This window comes from Prunus dulcis, chromosome 1 (assembly GCF_902201215.1).
Source record: "Prunus dulcis chromosome 1, ALMONDv2, whole genome shotgun sequence".
NCBI classification, from domain to species: domain Eukaryota; kingdom Viridiplantae; phylum Streptophyta; class Magnoliopsida; order Rosales; family Rosaceae; genus Prunus; species Prunus dulcis.
The window spans coordinates 24,067,335-24,087,584 of NC_047650.1; the positions used below are offsets into that span (position 1 = coordinate 24,067,335).

Consider the following 20,250-nt stretch of genomic DNA (forward strand, 5'->3'; position numbering starts at 1 on the left):
CAAGATGAAGACAAAATTAAGGGAAAGAATCTTCTGTGATTGACTTTGATTTAAATCAAATATTAATCAGGTCAATCAATTGAAGATAATCTGGTTAAATTGTCATATTATGGGAATTAATTTAAATCAAATCAAAATCCCATAAAACAGGGTTTTAAATAGGGAAAGTTATTTAGGTCAAGCATCCTACAATAGCTTATAAATAGGAGGCCTCAAGACGAAAGAGGGGTCAGAGAGAAAAAAACCTAGCACTCAGAAGAAACAGAAAACTCTCTGCATTCTTCACCCTACTTTAGAAGAGCCACCAAGCACAACAAATACGTGCCGGTTCCTTCCCCATAGAAAAATCCCAAACACCAAACAAGCTTCATGCTACCCGTTTGATCAAGATCAAGTCTCTACGACCCTTGTATCAAACACAAATTTTCTTTAAACACTTTGGAGATCGAATCAGAGGATTCAATACAGAGATTGTAACCCTAAATTTCATAAATACAAATATTATTTTGTACACATGTTCTTGTCTTATTAGTCGCAGGAAATTCATGTTTACAATCATTTAAGGTGATTTGAATTATTATTTTTTTTAATTAACAAAAAATTAAAAAACAAAAACAAAAACTACCGAGAAAATACCCTAGGGTTTGACGCTTGCCTCTCCACAGCCGCTCCAACTACACTCCACTCCCTCCATCTTCGGCACACAAACAACAATCCAGATTTCAATATATTGATACGAACCAAAAGAGATCTAAATAAGTAATTGAGCTCAGACCCATAAAATTCATTTTAAATCACCTACAACCCTTTCCTTTAGTTTTCTATTTAAAATACCCAATTTTTTTTCAAATAATACCCGATGACTAGGATCCAACTAAGCAAGTTACCTAATATAACTTAAAATCTGATTTATTGTATTTTTAGGATTCCAAAACTACCCATATTTATAAGTTAATGTGTTATGGGAGGTGTAACTAATGACACCTGTTCAATTTGGAAATATCTCCAAATAGTTGTAATGGATGTAGGAACTAATTTAGAAACTTACTTGAAATTAAATATTAAATTCCACATTAAAGTATTAGTAATCTATTTTACGACTAGTAATCTATTTTTGAATGAATGGTATTTTCCTTCTATGAATTACGACTAGTAATCTATTTAAAGTATTAATAATTTAAATTCAATATTAAATTTAGGAATTAATGTTGTTTTCTTTTTATGAATTATACGACCAGTATTCTTTTTTATTATAGTTTAATGAATAATATTGTACATTCTAATTATGTTGAAAAATAATTTGATAATCTATTTATTGTTTTGTTTTTAAAAAAAATTTTAATGAACCCATTTTTTCTCCAAATATTGTACCTGTTTTTTTTCTTTATTACTTGTTTTATGAAAAATAATTTGATCATCTTTTTATTGTTTGTTTTATGAAAACAATTTTTTTTTAAATGAGCCTATTTTTTCTCTCAAAATAATGTACCTTTTTTTTTTTCTCTAATAATGTACCTAGTAAAATAATTTACCTAGTATAATGAACCTATTTTTTTCTCTAATAATGTACCTAGTAAAACAATTTACCTAGTATAATGAACTTATTTTTTCTTCTAAATAATGTACCTATTTTCTATAAGTTATTGTGTACCTATTTTTAATTTATGAAAAATGTACGGAAATTTCAATTACAAAGTAATTGACCTATTTTTGTTATTTTTTTTGGTAAATAATATACCTATATTTTTATACATATATATTTATATTTATATTTTTCATATGTACATTATTGGATATGTAATTTACATTTTTTTTTGTTTTTGCAATTTTAAGGGCCATATGTTAGAGGGAATGGCAACCAAAAGAAATGGGGTGATTGATATGCTATTAATAGGGAGTTTTAATTACAATTATGGCAGTTAATGAAATGTTTGGAATAAATTATAAATAAAATATGAAGTCTAATGGCAAGGATGTAAAAACATATGAATACTATGACCTCTTATATCCTACTGGTCATTTACGTTTGAAATTGAGTTTTACACATAGATTTATAGAATGATGGATATATGTTTAGGAAATAAAAATTGTAGGGACCTGTATTGGACAAACCCGTCTAAATTTTATTAATCAATTGTTACGAACCAAAGTAAAGTGGACAACTCCTGGGAAGTCTCAAAGGGCTCCATTCAAAACAATGGCCCTACCTTGAATTAAGAAAGATACTTTCTATTGTTTCCATCTGAATTCCTCAACTTCTCTAGTTCAGATCTTCTCTTCCCTCTATTCTAGATGTGAAAATCTCCTCTGATGGATGGGTTGGTGGGAGAGAGAGGGTAAGTAAGAAGAGGTGATAAGTTCTGAGTAACATAATTACATTTTGAAAATTAAAAAGAAATTTTAGTATAGCTGGCTATTTAATTGACATGGCAATAACACCTAAGCTGACACATAAGGTGATATACAATTGTGGTATAAAAATGTGGTGAGAATAGCATTATTCTATCCAAAGGCTTCAAATTGTAGATATCATGTGTTGTGATATTAGTTTATTTTTCATTTCATATTTGATCTCCACTTCCTTTTTGGCAGACCCTTTAACTGGGGATGATTCTATTTGAATTCAAGTAAGCCACCGGGATCAACTAGCATATGATCTAGGACAAATTACATAAAATTTTCTAAATTATAGGGTCATTTTCAAGTTTATATTCACTTTTAGAGACATTTACCAGTATATACTCAAACTCAAGGAAACCGTACAATTTAACCCCCTCTGTTAATCAAATCGTTAGTTAATTTGTTAAATGCTGATGTGGCTAATGTAACCCTCAATTTTTTATGACATGGATTCCATGTGGCCAAAATATATAATAAACAATTCTATTATTTTTTCAAATATTAAAAAAAATTATATTATATTAAATAAATAAATAAATAATGAAAATCTCTCGCCCCCTCTCTTCCCAACCCAGCCAACCTCACCACGACCTTGCCTTGCCCAACCCTTCCCAGCCTCTACGTCTCTGCCCCACCAACACCCCCCACACACCCCCCTCCCCCTCCGTCGCAGCCATCATCTTCCTCACAGCACCACAAGCGCAACCCTGACCCCCTTCTCTCACTCTTGTTCTCTCTCTCTCTCTCTCTCTCTCTCCCCTCTGAACTTCCCCGACCCCAATAGCCACCTCACCCCAACGGAGAGAAGACCTCTGCGATTCCAGTGCCCATTTTCCTCCCAGATCTGAGATTTTGACATTTGCTTTTGATAATGATGTTGAAGGCTTTAAGCAATTGATTGATAAGGATGCATCTTTAGTCAATGAGATTGGATTGTTCCTGAGCATGGAACTCCACTACTGGTTGCTGGCTACCAATGGGCTATGACTTTGTGACTGGGCTAGTGGAGGTCCAAGAGAGAGAGACAGAGGAGATTATATTGTGCTCCATCCATCTCTTTTTTATTTTTAAATTTTAATGATTTTAATTTTTTGAAAATAAAGAATTTTTTATTATTATTTTTTTGTCTACATAGAAGTCCATTCATTAAAAAAATGGGTCATACATTTGACAATTAAGCATTTAACAAATTAACTAATGGTTTGTGTAACGGATGGGGCAATTTGTAAGTTTTTCAGGAGTTTGAGTATGTATTCGTAAATGTCTCTAAAATTTGATATGAACTTGAAAATGACCCTATAGTTTATGGGTTTTTATGTAGTTTGTCCTTTGATCTAATGTAGTTCTTTTTCTTTCAAAAGACGTTATGTATTCGATTTCTCATCTATCCATTGAAAGTAAAAACAAAAAAAAGAGATGGATGGACAAATATAAATTTGGTTGGTTGATTAAGGCATTGTGACAGCCTCCTTAGTCCGTTTGCCCTTTTTTTTTTTTTTTTTGGGTCAATAGTTTGCCAGTCTTTAACAGCTATTATGGTTTCATTATACACGATGTAGATTTTGTTTAAATATGAATATGGTTTGAAATCTTTAGGTTAATTATATTCTTCTCTATAAGGAAATATATAGGAGTTTATAAGGGTGCTTTATATGGAAATAGATACAGTAATTAATTAGGAGAATATCTCCTAAATATACAAGGATGTGTTAACTATATGAAACAAGAAAGTAAATCACCTAATTAATTAGGAAATAAATCTCCTTAATTTAGTAGGTTAACTCACATTAACACTCCTTCTTAAGTTGGTGCATACACGTCACCAATTCCCAACTTGGTAAGTGAGGCATAAAACACTCGTCCACAAACAGCTTTTTTAAAGACATCCGTTAACTGATATTCTAATTTTACAAAAGGTAGACAGATGATCTTGTTCTCAATTTTTTCTTTGATGAAATGTCTATCCATCTCAACATGTTTAGTTCAATAATATCCTGGTATTTCCGTGTTTTTGGGCTACCGATATTTTCAAAACCATCGATATTTTAGACCTTGCTAAGAACTAGTTGGAAATGAACTTGAGTTTCTCTCAAAGTTACTTGGTTACTATGTATGGTTAAAGGCCAAGTGAGGTGTTTAAAGCTTTGCAATTGAGTGTTTGAGATATTTTGAATGCCCTATGTGCAGTTGGAGGCTTACCTCGCGTTTTAAAATTTTGATGATCTATTATTAAACAAAAACTTATTTTCATTTTCTTTCTTTAAAAATACATACAGGGACATTTTGGTAATTTCACACACAAATTCAAATATTTCAAACTAAATTGACTAAATTCTAAAAAAATCATCTTATGAATAAGAACATTGTTTTTAGAAAATTTAGAAGCACAAAGATATGTTATATGTGTAGAAAAACAAAATACGTATAAGGGCATTTTTGTAATTTCACCTAACAACTCTCAGAAACAAAACATATAAGATATAAATGAAATAATGACCCATATAAGGGCATTTTGATCATTTTCATTTAAAATTGCAAATCTATCCAATATATAGAAATGAATTTCTACATTCAACAAATTATATGAAAAATATATTAGATGAACATACATAGCACATAAACAAGTTAATGATAGAGATAAATCTCTTTCACTTATTGTTAGGACATTGCCATAACACTTTAAAACAAAAAGAATTAAAACCGTAATTTGAATTTCAAATTTCTTTTTGCACCTTAAAGTAATGGGTTAAATACTTTTCGGTCACTAGGTTTTACACGAAAATTCAATTTGGTCACTGAGAAAAATATTTAGCCAAATTGGTCACTATGTTTCCCAAAGTTTATAATTTATAGACATTTAGTTATCTTCCGTTAAGTGCAGTTTCTATTTTTATTTTTTAGAAAGCACCTTCAGTCTTCTCCCTCTAATTCAATGAGTTAGGGTATATTGTGCTATTAGGGTTTAATAATTCAGGGAAATCTTGGGTTGAAATCAAAATTGTGATGTATAAGGAAAATAAAAAGGCCAAACCAAATTGAAATGAAATCAACAACTTACCAATATATTTTGGTGCTCTTGCTCTATCACCTTTATTACGTCTCCTTGCCATCTGAAGTCACAATACGGTTCTCACGCTCGATTCAGGCTTCAATATAACATCCAATTTGTGACCTTATACCTCACAATTTTGATTTCAACCCAAGATTTCTCCCAATTTGTTAAACCCTAATAGCACAATATACTCTAACTCGTTGAGTTAGATGAAGAAGAATGAACGTGCATCTTAGAAAAAAATAAAAATAAAAACTGCACTTAACGGAAGATAGCGAAATGTCTATAAATTGTAAACTTTGGGAAACACAATGACTAATTTGGCTAAAAAAATTATCAGTGACCAAATTGAATTTTCATGTAAAACTCAATGACCAAAAAGGTATTTAACCCTAAATTAATTAAAACATCATATTCTACAGTAGTTCTAGGTATAAGGTTATTACACTTTATATATGCGAATTGGAAGATATTTTTTATGAGGTTTTGGTTGGACTTGTTTTAAGAAATCGATGACAATTTTATAATTTATAGGAACTTTAAAGTCTCTTTGTTATGTTATAAATGGACTTTGTGTGTGTTTCTAAAGTCCATTTCACATAATTTTTTTTTTCCATAATTTAAGCTCTTATATTAAATATAATAGTGAATCTCCCATTTTACTTTTCCCTGATGAAGCATTGTTGGACCTTTGGCTCTTATGCATCAAAAATAGTGCTCTGGAGTTTTAGGCAACTGTTTTGTCCTAGGCATCCCATCTGCTTATTTACCTTGAGGACCGTAGTTTATTACTCTTGCTACCATCTGCTTCATATCCCTCTCCTTATATATATATATATATATCAGTCCCATTCTATTGAGGGATCCCTCAAATAAAAGGACGCCCTTTAGAGTACCATACAATTTTTTTTTCAATGATCCAAACCATCTATTTTTTAGGTCTTCATTCATAGATCATCCTTACAAAAAAAATTAGACAAATCAGAAACCGTTTCGACATCCAATTGTGTCTTACAAAATCAATGAACACGGTGCTTCAAGAAAATGCTAAAATTTCAATAACTTAATTGAGTGGTCAAATGATATCGGATTCAAGTGATTTTTTGTAGATATGATCTTTGAATGAGTATCTACAAAATAGACAGTTTGGATTAGTGAAATACAATCCGGAGTGGGGCCTACAAGTGGTGTCCCTCAAATAAACTTATTTGAGGGATCCTTCAATGAAAACTCTATATATATATATATATATATATATTAAAGTAGTTAAGATATCGTTTTGTCAAAAACAAAAAACCAAAAGAAAACGAATTGTAATAAGCCCAAAACATGGAAGAGGTTTGGTTGGAACCAGTAATAAGCCTATTCTATTTTATCCTTGTTCCACCTTATCCTTCAGATCCAAACATGCCCTTAATAAACAGTCAAAACGTACGGTCCCACAGTAATCAGTAAGTACACAGTTGTATTTTTGTTTAAAAGGGAAGTTTCGCATTTAATGCTGGTTTACGCTTTTCAGTGGTTTTGTTCGTTGCTTGGCTCCCTCGCGCTCCCTTTTCCATTAGAGCGTACTACGCATAATACCATTTCGCCTTGCGCTCCAAGTGTTCGTCGAAATGCCTGAGCCATGCTCTCCTCCACCACCGCTGCGACCCACTTGCTCGTCTCGCCCTACTCCTTCCCGAATTTCACCCCTCACGCATTTCCTTCGATTCTCTACGTCGTTAATTCAAGAACCGCAAGGAGGCAGCAGCGTCTGAAGGCGATGAGCTTCGTTTCGGTTAGAGAAAGCGGATGTTCTTTGTGTTTAGGGTTTTCAGAGTTTAAGAAAGGAGCGTGTTCTGGGTTTGTGAGGCGATGTAAAGATTGGGATAGAGAGGGGGATTTCACCTTGGAAACTGAGATTTTGGAGTTCATGAAGAGCTCCAAGAAGCCTGGGGCTTTTCCGAGCAAGAAGGAGCTTCTTGAATCTGGGAGAGAGGATTTGGTTGATGCTATTGCGAGGAAAGGTGGTTGGCTTTCGTTGGGTTGGGATTTGGAAGAAGAAGAAGGAGCTCAAGATAGTAATTTTAGGCAGTGGGATTCGATAGTGGCTAAAGAAGGCGAGAGCAGTGCTTCGAGTGGCAGTCTAATTGGGGCTTCAGGCATGGTTTCTTCGTTTTTTGATGATTCTTCTCAAGCAGCGTCGTCGTCTGGTAGATCACTGTGAGGATTCTATTAAAACGAACTTGTTGAAATTTTAGATTTGAATTAGTCGCTGGTAAATTTTTGTATTCGTTTTCTATATCTTTATCGAGGACCAAGAGATTGACTTAGAGTTTTACTTCTACTTCCATTAACCGTGATGACATCTGCAGCGATGGCTTGCTTAGGTTTTGAAAAATCAACTGGGAATGAATAGATAATGGAACCTTATTGACCCCATACTGTTATAAGAACTCAAGCCTTGATTCTCTCTCTCTCTCTCTCTCTCTCTCTCTCTCTCTCTCTCTCCATGATGAGATAACGAGATTTGATTAACTAAAATAAAAACTGCATTGCATAGGACAAGATTTCCACTGTTCATTGATTCCCCATTTTCAGTGATTATATCAAACATTAGTTATTTGGGAATGGGAATCAACTAAAATGTTTTTCTTTTATATGTGTAGAGAAGCTGCTACAACAGAGGATGATACTGGAATCGAGGGAATATTGAATCGATTGGAGAAACAGAGAAATTTGACGTTTGGATTTAATTTGAAAGAAAAAGAAGACGATGTTTTCTTCCCAAGTACTTACAAGTTTCCCGAAATCTCAACTGATGCGGTAAGTTTGTTATATTATTTTAACATTGTTTGTGTCTTTTGGTGAGGTGATAGTTTAGGGGAAAACATTATGCAAAGCTCTAATTTTTCCCTTGTTCACTTAACACATACTTCTATATACCTTTATGGTGGTTAGATGGTATTAAATTCTTAGAATTGAATTGCATTTTTTGTATCTTCCTTTGTGATTTCGTATATCTAAGATAAAATTAAATTTTAATTTATCAGCATATGTTAGTGAAACCAAAACTATATTTTGGTTTTTCCAATATCAAGTTGTTCATACCATTGAAACTTGAAAGAGATGATAACAATTATGTTTGAACTCTCATGAATGCCAGTCATCATTATTACAGCATCTCATGAAAGTAATTTATTTTTAAGAGTTTGATGTGATTAAATTCTTTGCATGTAGAACTTCTAAAACATAACGTGTGATGCTTGTTACATTGTAAAAGACAGTTGCTGGCCTTATTAGAAGCAGCAGACCTGCATCATTGAACCCCAAAAAAGCCATTCTTAATGATTCAAGAGACAAGCCTAACCACAACAGATCTCTTTCAGACATTGATGTCCTAGCAGAATCACCAAGACCAGAAATGTGGAGAACTTGGAGCATCCAGAGGGCTGGATTTTCAGATCAGGGTTTTGAAGGTATTTTATATTTACTTGTTTTCACTTTTCAGCGGCTCTATGGTTAGATAGTTTGGTTAAAATGACCTTTTGACGTTGATGTAATGTTCAGCTGCTGAAATTTCTTATGATAAAATGAGAGGGCCAGAGGATGTTTCAAGAGAAGAAATATTTCAATTAAGAGAGGGTGTTAATGAACCTGATCAAGGGAATAAACTGAATTCTCATCAGGAAGAGATCAGTCACAAGCAAATACGTGATCACATTAAGTACCTTGAATCAGAGCTCTCCTCTGCACTTCGTTCATTGAGGAATAGATCTGATGAAGCTGCTTCACAGGTGGGTAGATCAGTCTTGATTATATGAATTTGCATGACTACTTTGAAATTTTGACTCAAAAGTTTTACCAATATGTTCAATTTCATCTATGGTCTTCAAGTTCTGTTTGCATTCAGGTTCTCTTGGGAAGCATTTTCATACTGTGATTGTGTTTTTGGAGGATTTGGGAATTATATTATATCCATTTTATATTTTTCATTAGGTTCATGAAAGCTCCTCTGATGATTTTCGGAAGCTTTCTGATGCCTGGGAGTTTCAGGAAAATGAGATTATGCATGCCCAGGACAAATTGCGTTCGACACGTGCAAAGTTGGCTGTTTTAGAAGGAAAGATGGCACTGGCAATAATGTATGCACATGTTCTGTTAATTTAAAAACAAGAATGTAACTTGCTTTACAATTGACATCTTGCCCACCCATGCCAGTGCAGCGCAAAAGACTGTGGAGGAGAAACAGAGAAGGATAAATGATGCTCGTAGAGCCGTACAACTTCTTCGTACTGCTTACATAGTTTGGCCAAATTCAGCCTCAGAAGTGCTCATTGCTGGATCATATGATGGTTGGACCACCCAGGTATGATCTCTTCTTGAATTGATCAGTTAGGTTGAATTAATATTAGCGAATGTCCGTTCTCCTCAGTTAACATTACCAATGTTGTTATTTGCGGTGACCGGTTACAGAGAAAGATGGAAAAGTCCAGTACAGGAATCTTCTCTTTGTGCCTTAGGTTGTATCCGGGCAGATATGAGGTTAGCTCAGTTTTGTTATTTTCTGGTCGTACTTTTAGTGTTTTACATCGTTGGGGGGCCATTGAGTATTGTGATTGTCTGACCAGTTTCACCTTGCATTTCAGATCAAATTTATTGTTGATGGTGAATGGCGGATTGATCCCCTGCGCCCTATTGTTCACAACAGTGGATACGAAAACAATGTCCTGATCATAACGTAAGACACAGAAGAGCCCGGCAAGCATAACAAGATATTCTAATGATGAATTTAGCGCAAGCAACAGTTGTTTCAGCGAGCGTCCCCCCTCTTCTTCTTTTTTTTCCTCTTGTATCATAGGTGGAGTAGGTTGTAGATTTTAACTGATGTGATTCTTTTGTCAGGATTCATATGTAATACCATTGGGTGCCTGCTTTCTAATTCATGTAAAACCCAAATTATACATTTGTGGTAATTGATTCAATGAGATTTTTTTTTTTTCAGGAAATGTTCTTAATTATGACCGGAAGACCGATCTCTGGAATACAACTTTGGGTTTGATTCCTTAAGGACAAACTTAATTTGAAGTTCGCAGCTTTTTTGTTTTCTTGTTTGTAGCTTAATTAACAAGCCCAAAGGAAGCAAAGCTAAAATTCTCTGTTGTATAAGAAAGTTATTGTCCAAATACCACAACCTGTAAAACAAATATTTACACAACATGAAACAGATAAAGCTCCGGTAATATGATTGTACTTGCTCTCTTGGTGCCACAAGTTCAACTCCTTGAGGAAAAATCAATTTATATTGGTGTCCATTTCAGTCAGCATCCGTAAATAGGGTTAACCAGCCTGAGAAGGGCGACACAAAGTTCTTATTGCAATTGTAAAACCACTGCCACAGTAAATCTCAATTAAGCCGGCTTCTTTCCAAAATTTGTGGCTGAGACTCACTTCTTGAGGACTCGTTTGATCACTTATATTTCCCAAGCCAAGCTGACCATGTTCACCCCATCCCCATGTCTTAAGTACCCCATTCTCTGTTACAATAGCAGAGTGCTCAGCTCCAGCTGCAATGTGCAGAGTTCTACTCCCTTCAAGCCCAGGGACTTTCTCCAGGACAACTGCTCTTGAATCTGCCAATGTTCAAAGAACCACACATGTAATCAGCAGAAATCACAATTTGACCACGATGATCATTCAGATATAATCAACTGCAGTTGTCTGCGCCTGCCCATTTAACTTACCAGAAAAATCCAGTTTCCTTTTTCAAGGGCAAGTAGTGTATGGAACAGTTAATTATCACTTAATAAATACATGTTACTTTGTGAAAGAGTTTTAATAAATACATGTTACTTTGTAGACTAAATTAGATGCATTACCGGCTGAGTGCTTGACTGGAGTCATTTTATCAGGATTACTAAGGACTCCATGGTGATTTCCACCAAACATAAAAACCTCTCCACCTGTTTAAGATATCCAAGGCTGCTATTTAACAACACGATATCGTTTCACCAGGGAAAATGAAGAAATTTAATAAATAAATGAATAAACAGAACTGGTTAAAACATGAAATAAATGCACATACCAGTTAAAACTAAAGCATGATTCCATCCAAGAGCAATTTTGGTAAAGCAGAATGATGTAGGTAAACGCTGTGGCGTTTTAGCACTTAAAGTGTCGCCAAACCCTCTTCCCCAAGTGTACAAATGCCCATCAGCTAAGGTAATAGGCAAGAAAAGAAAACGACAATCAGGAAAACAATTCACTGAGGCAACTAGTGTTTCCATCGGTACTTGCGCTAGGCTTCACAAGCTTCTTTACTACGTGAAAACTGTGGACCATGACTAGCATTGAAAGTTCTTATCTCTTACATGGACTGGATCGTTTTAAAGCTACAGTTCAAGACATCTATCTTACAAGCAATGTGATCTGCTTTAATGGCCAAATCAAGAAAAAATGAAAATTTTCTGGACTCACCAGATAATGCTGCACTATGATCTCCATTTGCAGTGATGCTAGCGATCTTTACACCTTCAAATCCACAACTTCGTTCAGGAAGACTAACTAAATTGATTTTATCCTTGGCGATACCCAGTTGACCACGCTTCCCAGAACCAAACCCATAAACTTCATCTCCTGAACCACCTGCACTATATTAATCTTGGTTGTGGAAACTTAAGCTGGATGGTAATGATTAGGCATACACTTCACACATCATATACACTAGGACAAATGGGCTATATTGACTGAAGGAAATGCTTTATCTTGTAATACAAGCATGCCACGGAGCTTATACATCCAAATAAAACGGCATCTCTACATTAAAGCATTGCATCTGCCAGAAACATACAAGATCATCCTTGCAATTACCTCTCAGCAAAACAAGGGAATGGCGCATTCCACATGCTATCTGTTCCACGTGCTTACTAGCAAAGAAGGAGACTTCGACAGGATAGCAATGTAACCTGTAATCGCCATGCCCGAGCTGACCAAATGTGCCGTCTCCACATGTAAAAAGAGCCCCTGTATCTGAAAACAACCAAGTAAAGACCAAAACCAGAAAAGAGTTGAGTAAGCCCCATACTTCAAGTTGTCTTCCAATTAAACACACCAGAACCAGATATATTGACACAGACAGTGCCAAAGCAGCAAAAGCAGTAAAAGCAGAAAAATTGAAGTAGGGGGAACTCTAAAATTGGTTTTTTATGCTAATAATACGGATACAAACAAGCATAAAAATATCAGCACAGATTGTAACATCAACTGCCTGAATATACCTGAAACGAAACCAGAGTGGTTCCAACCAGCAGAAACATGAGTAATGAGGTAGTTGTTCAAAGACATAACAAGCTTGGGATGTGGACTATTGACCGTATCAGAATGACCCAGTTGACCAGACGTGCCTCTTCCCCATGTCAGTACCTTCCCACCTGCAAAAGGGGTCAGATTTTTTGGTTCCCAAGAAAGAAAAAAAGAAGACTGTTTATAATATTAGATGAAAGAAAGGAAGAAACCGGAGGTCAAGGCAAGAACATGAGCGCCGCCGCAGGCAAGGAAAGAGATGGGTCCGGCGGAGGAGAGAGATGTGAGGTGAAGCAGCTGAGGGAGGAGCTCGTCCTGCAGCCTGCCCGTGCCCAGCTGCCCGTCCGTTCCTGCCCCCCAACTCCATATCTCTTGCTCTCTTCCTTCTTCTTCTTCTTCTTCGTGCTTTACTATTTTCCCTTCTTCTTCTTCGTGCTTTACTATTTTCCCTTCTTCATTCTCTTCCATTACTACGATGCTCTCCGCTCTTCCCTTTTAAGTTTCAAGTTTCAACTCCACTGGAATTTCTTCTGCTTTCTGTAAAGTCTGTTAAGATGCTCATCATTTGGGCTCTTTGGGCTCCGACTCAAGATTTTTGGGCTTGGACATGTAGATTCTATTCAGTTGGTAAACCGTATAGCATTTGATGGCTTTTGTTTACGATGAAAAAGATGAACCTGAACTTTCAGATTCTTCACTTCTTTCCCCTGTTTATTGAGTAGTTAAGTCCAAGAAGAAAACTTGGTACGAGTCTCATTTATTCTTCCCAATATTTCATTACTGTGTCACTTGAAAGTCCAAGAAGCTTCAACTTCCAAAGGAAAACTGAGAATCTCAAATTCAGCCTCAATCCAACCCACTTGTGATGAAGTTATCAAAACCAACACAAACATGTTTGAAAGAAATGCAGTCCCATTCGCAAATACAAGTCACAACAAGTAGATTGTTGAAGTAAAAACAGAGTAAATTCACAACAGATGGCTGCTTGATTCATGGAAACAAAACAACACACAAAATCAGAAACCAAAGAAAAGCAACATTGGATTCACGACCAAACATAAAAACATCAACCCTTTATCTAAATAACTTATACAACTTTGAAGTTTGAACTATCTAACTCCCGCAGCTCCATACCAACATATTCTTCCATTCCCAACTATATAAACCAAAACCCAATGCTAATGTTACAAACTAATCCTCCAAATTCCAAATAACTGACTTTGAAAGTTACAGAATGTCATCATAAGCAACGATTTCTCTGGCTTTGGCAGGCACATCCAATGCTGAAGAACCATCAGCAGCAGCAACTCTGGGGTTCACTATAGCCGAAGCAAGCTTGTTGCCTCTACCATGTCTCCTCAGAGGCACCTCAGCCCTCAAAAGATTGGAATTTGAGGATGACCCATTACTAGAATCTCTGTTTTCAGCACCAACTCCAACACCTTTCCTCCATTGGGCAAGTGGGTCTGTTGCCCAAAGGACCTGCAACTGCAACAAAACCCCAAATTTCAACCAACTTTGCTAAAATTCGAAAACCCACAAAGAAAAAAAAGAAAAATGCAAGCTTCTGTAGGCAATTGAAGGGAAACTTAAAAAGATTACCTTTTTAGAGTCGAGGGTAATGCCAAAGGAGGGGTCGAGAGAGGCGGCAATGGCGGCTTCAGCCGAGTCGGTGGCGCGGTAGGTGACGTAGCCGACCGCATCGCGGTCAATGCGGATGCGAGAGATGGCTCCGTATATTTCGAACCGGGACTTGAGGTCTAGGACGGAGCAGTCTGGCGGGAGACCTGTAATGACAAGAGCCGGCGGTGGCGGCAGCTTGTAAGTTGGCTTGTCGAGCTCTGGTTCGGGCTCGGGATGAGGAGGCAGGGGGCGACGGCGTTTCCATCCGGAGGCGGAGGCGGGGACGTGGCGGGAGAAGTAGGGTTTGTCTCTCTTCCGGCTCATGGTTTTTGGTGAAGAAAATTGGGGGTCTTGTGTTGTGTTGGTAGATGTACGACTTCAATTCCCGGGTTGTCGTTCATATACTGATATGATATCATATGAGTTCGGAGTTTGACTGTTTATGTGGGTTGACTATTTTCTCTTTACTCAATAAGGATTCCACCATTCCTTTTGAAAATAGAAAATAAACTTGTTCACAAAAATGGGAAAAAAGAAGTTACACAACGCTCACTATTGTCTAAGAGCATCCCTAATCGACGTGTCATAAGCGTCACATAAACATTTAACATTAGAAATAACATCACTCTAACTGATGTGTCAAAACTGATGTGGAATGAAGGCTGGAGGTTGATATGTTATTTTTTACATCTCAAAAGCAAGATGTTAAATGAATATTTTATTATTTTTTATTTTCTTTTGTTTAATTAAAAATAAATCAACACTATAATGTAATAAAATAATAATTTAATTTGAGATATCGGGTGAAGTGTAAAGCTGTGTAAGATGTCAAATTGCCACATCCGCCATCAAATTTAAATTTAATGTTTGGTATTTGACATCTCTCTTGAAAATAGCGTTCGAAACAAAAAAAAATTCCTTTTATTGTTGCGAAGACATTTAAATTTGACGTGTATATCGTGCTCCTTGTTATAGGTGTATTTTTTCGTGTTTAGTTACCCTTTTTTTTTTTTTTTTAAAGTGTCCTTTTTGCTTTTATTTTTTTGTAAGTGTCCTTTTTTGCTTCTTGTATGGGAGTGAATCAAACTGTGAATCTATCATTACTCTAACACATTAGCCTCCTCTATCACCACTTGGCCAACTCCAACGGCATAAAACTCGCCCCCTTTTCAATCGCTTCTTCTCAAAAGAAAATAAATAAATAAAACCTCGCCTCTTTGTTTTGGTTTGTACACCAATTCTTAACATCTTCCTAAGAATCTATTGTTCCCGTAAATTGCAAAGAAGGGGAAATGAGACAAGAAAAAAGATTTAAGGGCATGTTTACGTATTAGTAATGGAGAAAGTAAGGAATCAGAGAATTTAGAAATCGGGGAAGTATTAAATCGGTATGAAAAGAATCATTCACATTAAGTTGTTTACTAAACATATGGAATTAGCAAAGGAATGAGGTTGATTCCCATTGTTATTGTTTACTAATTTTCATGAATCAAAATCCAAATCACTTTGATTATTAAAATGCCCTGCACATTTTCACCACAACACATATAATTCTCAAATTAGCTAAAGAGACCAAACTAATCCTACAGCAAACTAGTAAGGTGGTGTAAACATGAGGAATCAATATGCTAAACAAGATGAACAGCAAGAGCCCAATTCAATGATAATTTTAATAGCACCTTTGTACAGAGCCAATTTCAAAAAAAAAAAAAAAAAAACTCCAATAACACCTTGGAGTGTCTTCGAACTTCTTGACATGAGTTTTTAATTTTTTTTTTAGGGTTTGGGGTGTTTTGGAATTATGGTAAAGTGGTAAGGTATTTTTGAAAGTTGTTAAGGGAAAACAAGAATGGGAATTGTATCGACTACCTCCCCTAGTTGATCTGATACCTAATTTTGAGGGGATGTGATTACGGATTTTGAGGTAGAGTTCAATTATTTTTTCATTTCTGATTGCAAGTAAACGCAGGAGAAGTCAGGAATGAAAATCATTCCCTTTCCTCCCATACCCATTATTAATACGTAAATATGTCCTAAAAGAAATGAAGGCAAGTACCAAGTCTCTTCACGGACCATTTTATTGTTGCTTCACATTTTTAACCCTACCATAACTCCAAAAGATCGTAACCGCATCTCCAACAAGACCTTGGTAATCCCTCCATACTTGTTGTCTTATGCCGTTTTAGCCTCAATGCTCATCTCAACCTTAGCCATACACGAAATCTTACTATAAAAACCCGAACTTTAAACGAAAGCAGCTCATAGTCTCCATCCACTTTGCAACATTTTGATGGGTGCTTTGAAAACCTGGTTTGGAAACAGTACATTTTCAGTGAAACTACCATTCACAAATCCACAACAGAAAGCCCCAAACACATCGGCTCACAAAATTTCTATCAGACACAGAACATGAGCTGACAACCCATCAATTCTCCAACTTCCCATTTGCAATGGCTCTATTTTTATCAGCATCAACATCACCATTAACATCAAATTTGTCGCTTGGAAAGACCCGCTTCAGATTTTCACCAAAACATGGCCGCCCCTCCATTGCCCATAGCATTCAACCCCCATTCAATTCAAATGCAGACTTAAATTTCCAAACTTTGCCCCCTTTAAACCCTCTTTTGGCAAATTCACCCCTTTCTCACGCTGCAACAAGAGTTTCTTCACATGGGTTTCTTGATAAAGATGAGAAAGATGATATTTTGCCAGTCTTTGAGGAACGGCCAGTCAAATTTGTCTTTTGGGTTTTGGTTTGGGCCTCTGTGTCCCTTGCTTTGTTCGCAGCTTCTGGGGATGCTAATGCCGCAGCAGCTGCTGCTGCTGATTCCATTAGAGCCTCCAGTTTTGGCCTGAAGATTGCGAGTGCGCTTCGAGGCTCAGGCTGGCCTGATGAGGCTGTGGTATTTTCCCTGGCTACGCTTCCTGTGATTGAGCTTCGTGGGGCTATTCCTGTTGGTTACTGGCTGCAACTCAAGCCTGTTATGCTAACCGTTCTATCCGTTCTGGGGTTAGTCTTTTCCCTCTGTATCCGTATTTTGATATTCCACTTGATTTTGTTGGATTTTTTTTTCACCAATGCTCTTTTACAACTTTGCCTTCGCTGTTCCTTTGTATCTGTTTGATAGAATATGCCTGCTTATGGTGATATTAGAGCAATGGGCTACTTTACTTTTAAACAATTCATCGTTCATTCAGTATTTTCCTAATGCCCTATTTGTATTTTGCCCAATTTTGATCAAAAGGGTGCTTCAAGTTTCAGTATTTTACCCTCCTATGTATTACATTGTTGTGTCCAAGGTATATTTTGCGATGATCAGGAGAGTAGTTTAATTTTCTTTCATGAAATTAACAAAGTTTGGGACTATATATATCTGTAGGAAGTAACAAAGTTTAGGACTATGTATCTGTAGGAACATGGTTCCTGTGCCCTTCATCATACTTTACTTGAAGAGATTTGCATCTTTCCTTGCTGGAAAGAACAAGGCCGCAGCTCGGTTCCTTGACATACTGTTTGTGAGAGCCAAAGAGAAAGCTGGCCCTGTAGAGGAGTTCCAATGGCTTGGTCTGATGCTGTTTGTGGCTGTGCCTTTCCCTGGAACAGGGGCATGGACAGGAGCCATCATAGCTTCCATTCTTGATATGCCATTCTGGGCAGCAGTGTCTGCAAATTTCGTTGGTGTTGTATTGGCTGGGCTTCTAGTAAATTTGCTGGTGAACCTTGGTCTCAAATATGCAATTATCACTGGTATTATCCTCTTCATTATATCCACATTCATGTGGAGCATCCTTCGGAACCTTAGGAAGTCTTTAAGCTCATCAAGCTGATATGACATTGGAAATTCTTAAAGTAATCCAATCCCTCGCAAGGGTTAACTGATGATCTTTGAATTTTGAGATTGTATGCTTTTGCTACTCACTCACTTTCTACATGTTTATCCCTATCAATGCATATTTTGACTCAATACACAACATTTCTGTAGAAGATGTATGAAAGCTTTGTGATTTCTGAAACCTGAATGTGAAGCAATACGAGATGAATCTCTCTCAAAGAGGTTAGGGTAGCATCGTCACACCTCATACCTATGTATCTTGTTCCTAGTTTGGTCATGGTTTGGAGTAATTAAAGTAATGCGTCCTCCTCCTCATTTCAAACAACAGAGCCGAGTTGTTATGTTGGATCTGCAATGTGCTTGCAGTCGGATTAAGTTTTTCTTGTCACTTGATGAACGTCTCTCATTTTGTTTGTGCTAGTTAAACCACAATGGATGGTTCACCTATGCTGCTCTCCAAATAAATTTACATGGGATATGTTTAATCATGAATATCATTCTATCCCCTCTGTTATTCTAAATCTATTTCTTCAAATATTGGTAAAGAATTCCAAATGTACTGATATTATGAACTTGTTAACATATGCTTCAAAGGAGAAGGATTTGCTTTCTGATAATGAAGCGATTGTCCTGGCTAACACCTTTGAAGAATGCTCTTGTAAAAGCTCTCGTAGAGATACTATGAAATAGTATATGTTTGTAAATCCTCTCCAGTTCTTGATATCTAGTCTTGTTTCGTCTAGCTGGCTTTGTGGAAGGGGGATCCATCTTGGTGTCTTTTCCTATTGGGCTTAAGATTGGATGGTTTTTTTTCTGATATTTCATTCCTCTCAGCTTTTCTGAAGTGGAGTCAGAGCCTTATATATAGCCCTTAAGTGAGTTTCTATCTCTTAACTATTGGATCAGGCTAACCAATGTGATCCAACAGCTAACCAATTTGATGTCCAACAGTTAAGAGATATAGCCTCACTTATAAGGCTCTCGTTATAGAATTCTTGTTCTGAAATGACCCACATTTTCATATAGTGGATTAAACTAGCGCAAAGCCCACCTTTTGTTTCTCCTTTTTTCAGCTGAAGGGCAAAGCCCATTTTTAACTATGGGCTATGGACAACAACATTTAGACCTCGTTTGGTAGACTAATTGACTTAGATTAGATTGGAGTTGAGTTCAAATCAATCCTTATAAATCACTCTTTTAAGTGGCATTTGTAAAACACAATATGTTAATTAATAAGTCCAATTATGTTCATCAAACTTCGCATGAGAGGTTGGGTAGGCTACTATACTACACTCTTCGAATCAGCTGACGAAGAAGAAAGTGTGGGTAGGCTCGTGGTTAGTAGGACCCACGAAAGAGACCGCACACGTGTGACATCATCACCCAGACCCAGAGAGAGTGAGGTTGGTTGGTTGGATTATCAAGAGCTGACAGTGCTGTCTCAATACCAACAAAAGCCCATATCCCAGTCCTGGGGCCCAACTGCAATGCATGACCCGCCCCATTACATTCTTATCCTGCTCTGTCTCCACCCTCCTCTCCTGGAACAGAGACTACGTAAAGGAACCCTTCTGCAGTGGGGACCAGCCCTTTCCAAGCTCTGCTTTCAGACCCACCATGGGATTATCGCCACGTTGCATGCATATCTGTATATACGGCCCTACGGCCCACATGTGGGCCCGGCCCATTAAAAAGCCATCCCGGTGCATCCTCCTGCGGTGTGGTGGCATGCTTGGATACTGACACGTATGTGGTGGATGTTCAAGCCACTTCCGATGGTTCCGGACGAATGCGATTGTCTATTTCAGAAATGGAATGGGATTTTTGAGATCGTCAGTACTGTGTGGTTTGGGAGGAAATATCTAGAGTTGATGTGGCCAGTCCAGAGGCTGTCCCCACGTGGCATAACTTGCCAACTATGGACTTGTGCTTTACTTGTAGGTTTGCTCAAGCCATTGAAAGATGTAAAGCAGAGGCCTAAGTTGTAACATCTCACACGGAACATATGGATGGATGGGTGGTGTTGCTTGACTGAATTATGCCTTTTTATCTCCT

The 20,250-nt window shown here is 36.8% G+C and overlaps 3 protein-coding genes across 4 annotated transcripts; 2 read left to right on the forward strand and 1 right to left on the reverse strand.

Moving 5' to 3' along the window:
• Positions 1-6,968: 6,968 nt before the first annotated feature.
• Positions 6,969-10,493, forward strand: LOC117634374 (protein PTST homolog 2, chloroplastic). Of its 2 annotated transcripts, none has more exons than XM_034368463.1 (8): positions 6,969-7,657; positions 8,104-8,260; positions 8,718-8,913; positions 9,005-9,231; positions 9,434-9,579; positions 9,656-9,803; positions 9,911-9,979; positions 10,084-10,493. In XM_034368463.1, exons 1-8 carry the CDS (start codon positions 7,080-7,082, stop codon positions 10,177-10,179), a joined length of 1,617 nt encoding a protein of 538 aa, XP_034224354.1. In that variant the 5' UTR covers positions 6,969-7,079; the 3' UTR covers positions 10,180-10,493. The 2 variants fall into 2 exon arrangements, with proteins under 2 accessions (XP_034224354.1, XP_034224362.1); XM_034368471.1 differs by having other exon boundaries at positions 9,491-9,579.
• Positions 10,494-10,573: 80 nt separating this feature from the next.
• On the reverse strand, positions 10,574-14,749 carry LOC117634386 (ultraviolet-B receptor UVR8). The gene is given in 9 exon segments (XM_034368483.1): positions 10,574-11,067; positions 11,314-11,397; positions 11,520-11,651; positions 11,912-12,079; positions 12,305-12,463; positions 12,712-13,185; positions 13,435-13,436; positions 13,968-14,224; positions 14,339-14,749. Coding segments are annotated over 9 exon segments (1,914 nt in total). The 5' UTR covers positions 14,684-14,749; the 3' UTR covers positions 10,574-10,774.
• A 1,800-nt stretch (positions 14,750-16,549) lies between these two features.
• LOC117613295 lies at positions 16,550-18,421 on the forward strand. Its single transcript, XM_034341913.1, has 2 exons — positions 16,550-17,372; positions 17,776-18,421. The coding sequence occupies exons 1-2, from the start codon at positions 16,810-16,812 to the stop codon at positions 18,188-18,190; spliced, it is 978 nt and encodes a 325-aa protein (XP_034197804.1). The 5' UTR covers positions 16,550-16,809; the 3' UTR covers positions 18,191-18,421.
• The last annotated feature ends 1,829 nt before the right edge of the window (positions 18,422-20,250 follow it).

Bases quoted from the DNA above. Each gene is read 5' to 3' on its own strand.
- LOC117634374 (XM_034368463.1), top strand. From the start codon at position 7,080: ATGCTCTCCTCCACCACCGCTGCGACCCACTTGCTCGTCTCGCCCTAC. The intron at 9,232-9,433 runs GTGGGTAGATCA...ATTTTTCATTAG, and splicing joins CTGATGAAGCTGCTTCACAG to GTTCATGAAAGCTCCTCTGA. The intron at 9,980-10,083 runs GTTAGCTCAGTT...CTTGCATTTCAG, and splicing joins TGTATCCGGGCAGATATGAG to ATCAAATTTATTGTTGATGG.
- LOC117613295 (XM_034341913.1), top strand. From the start codon at position 16,810: ATGGCTCTATTTTTATCAGCATCAACATCACCATTAACATCAAATTTG. The intron at 17,373-17,775 runs GTTAGTCTTTTC...ATGTATCTGTAG, and splicing joins ACCGTTCTATCCGTTCTGGG to GAACATGGTTCCTGTGCCCT.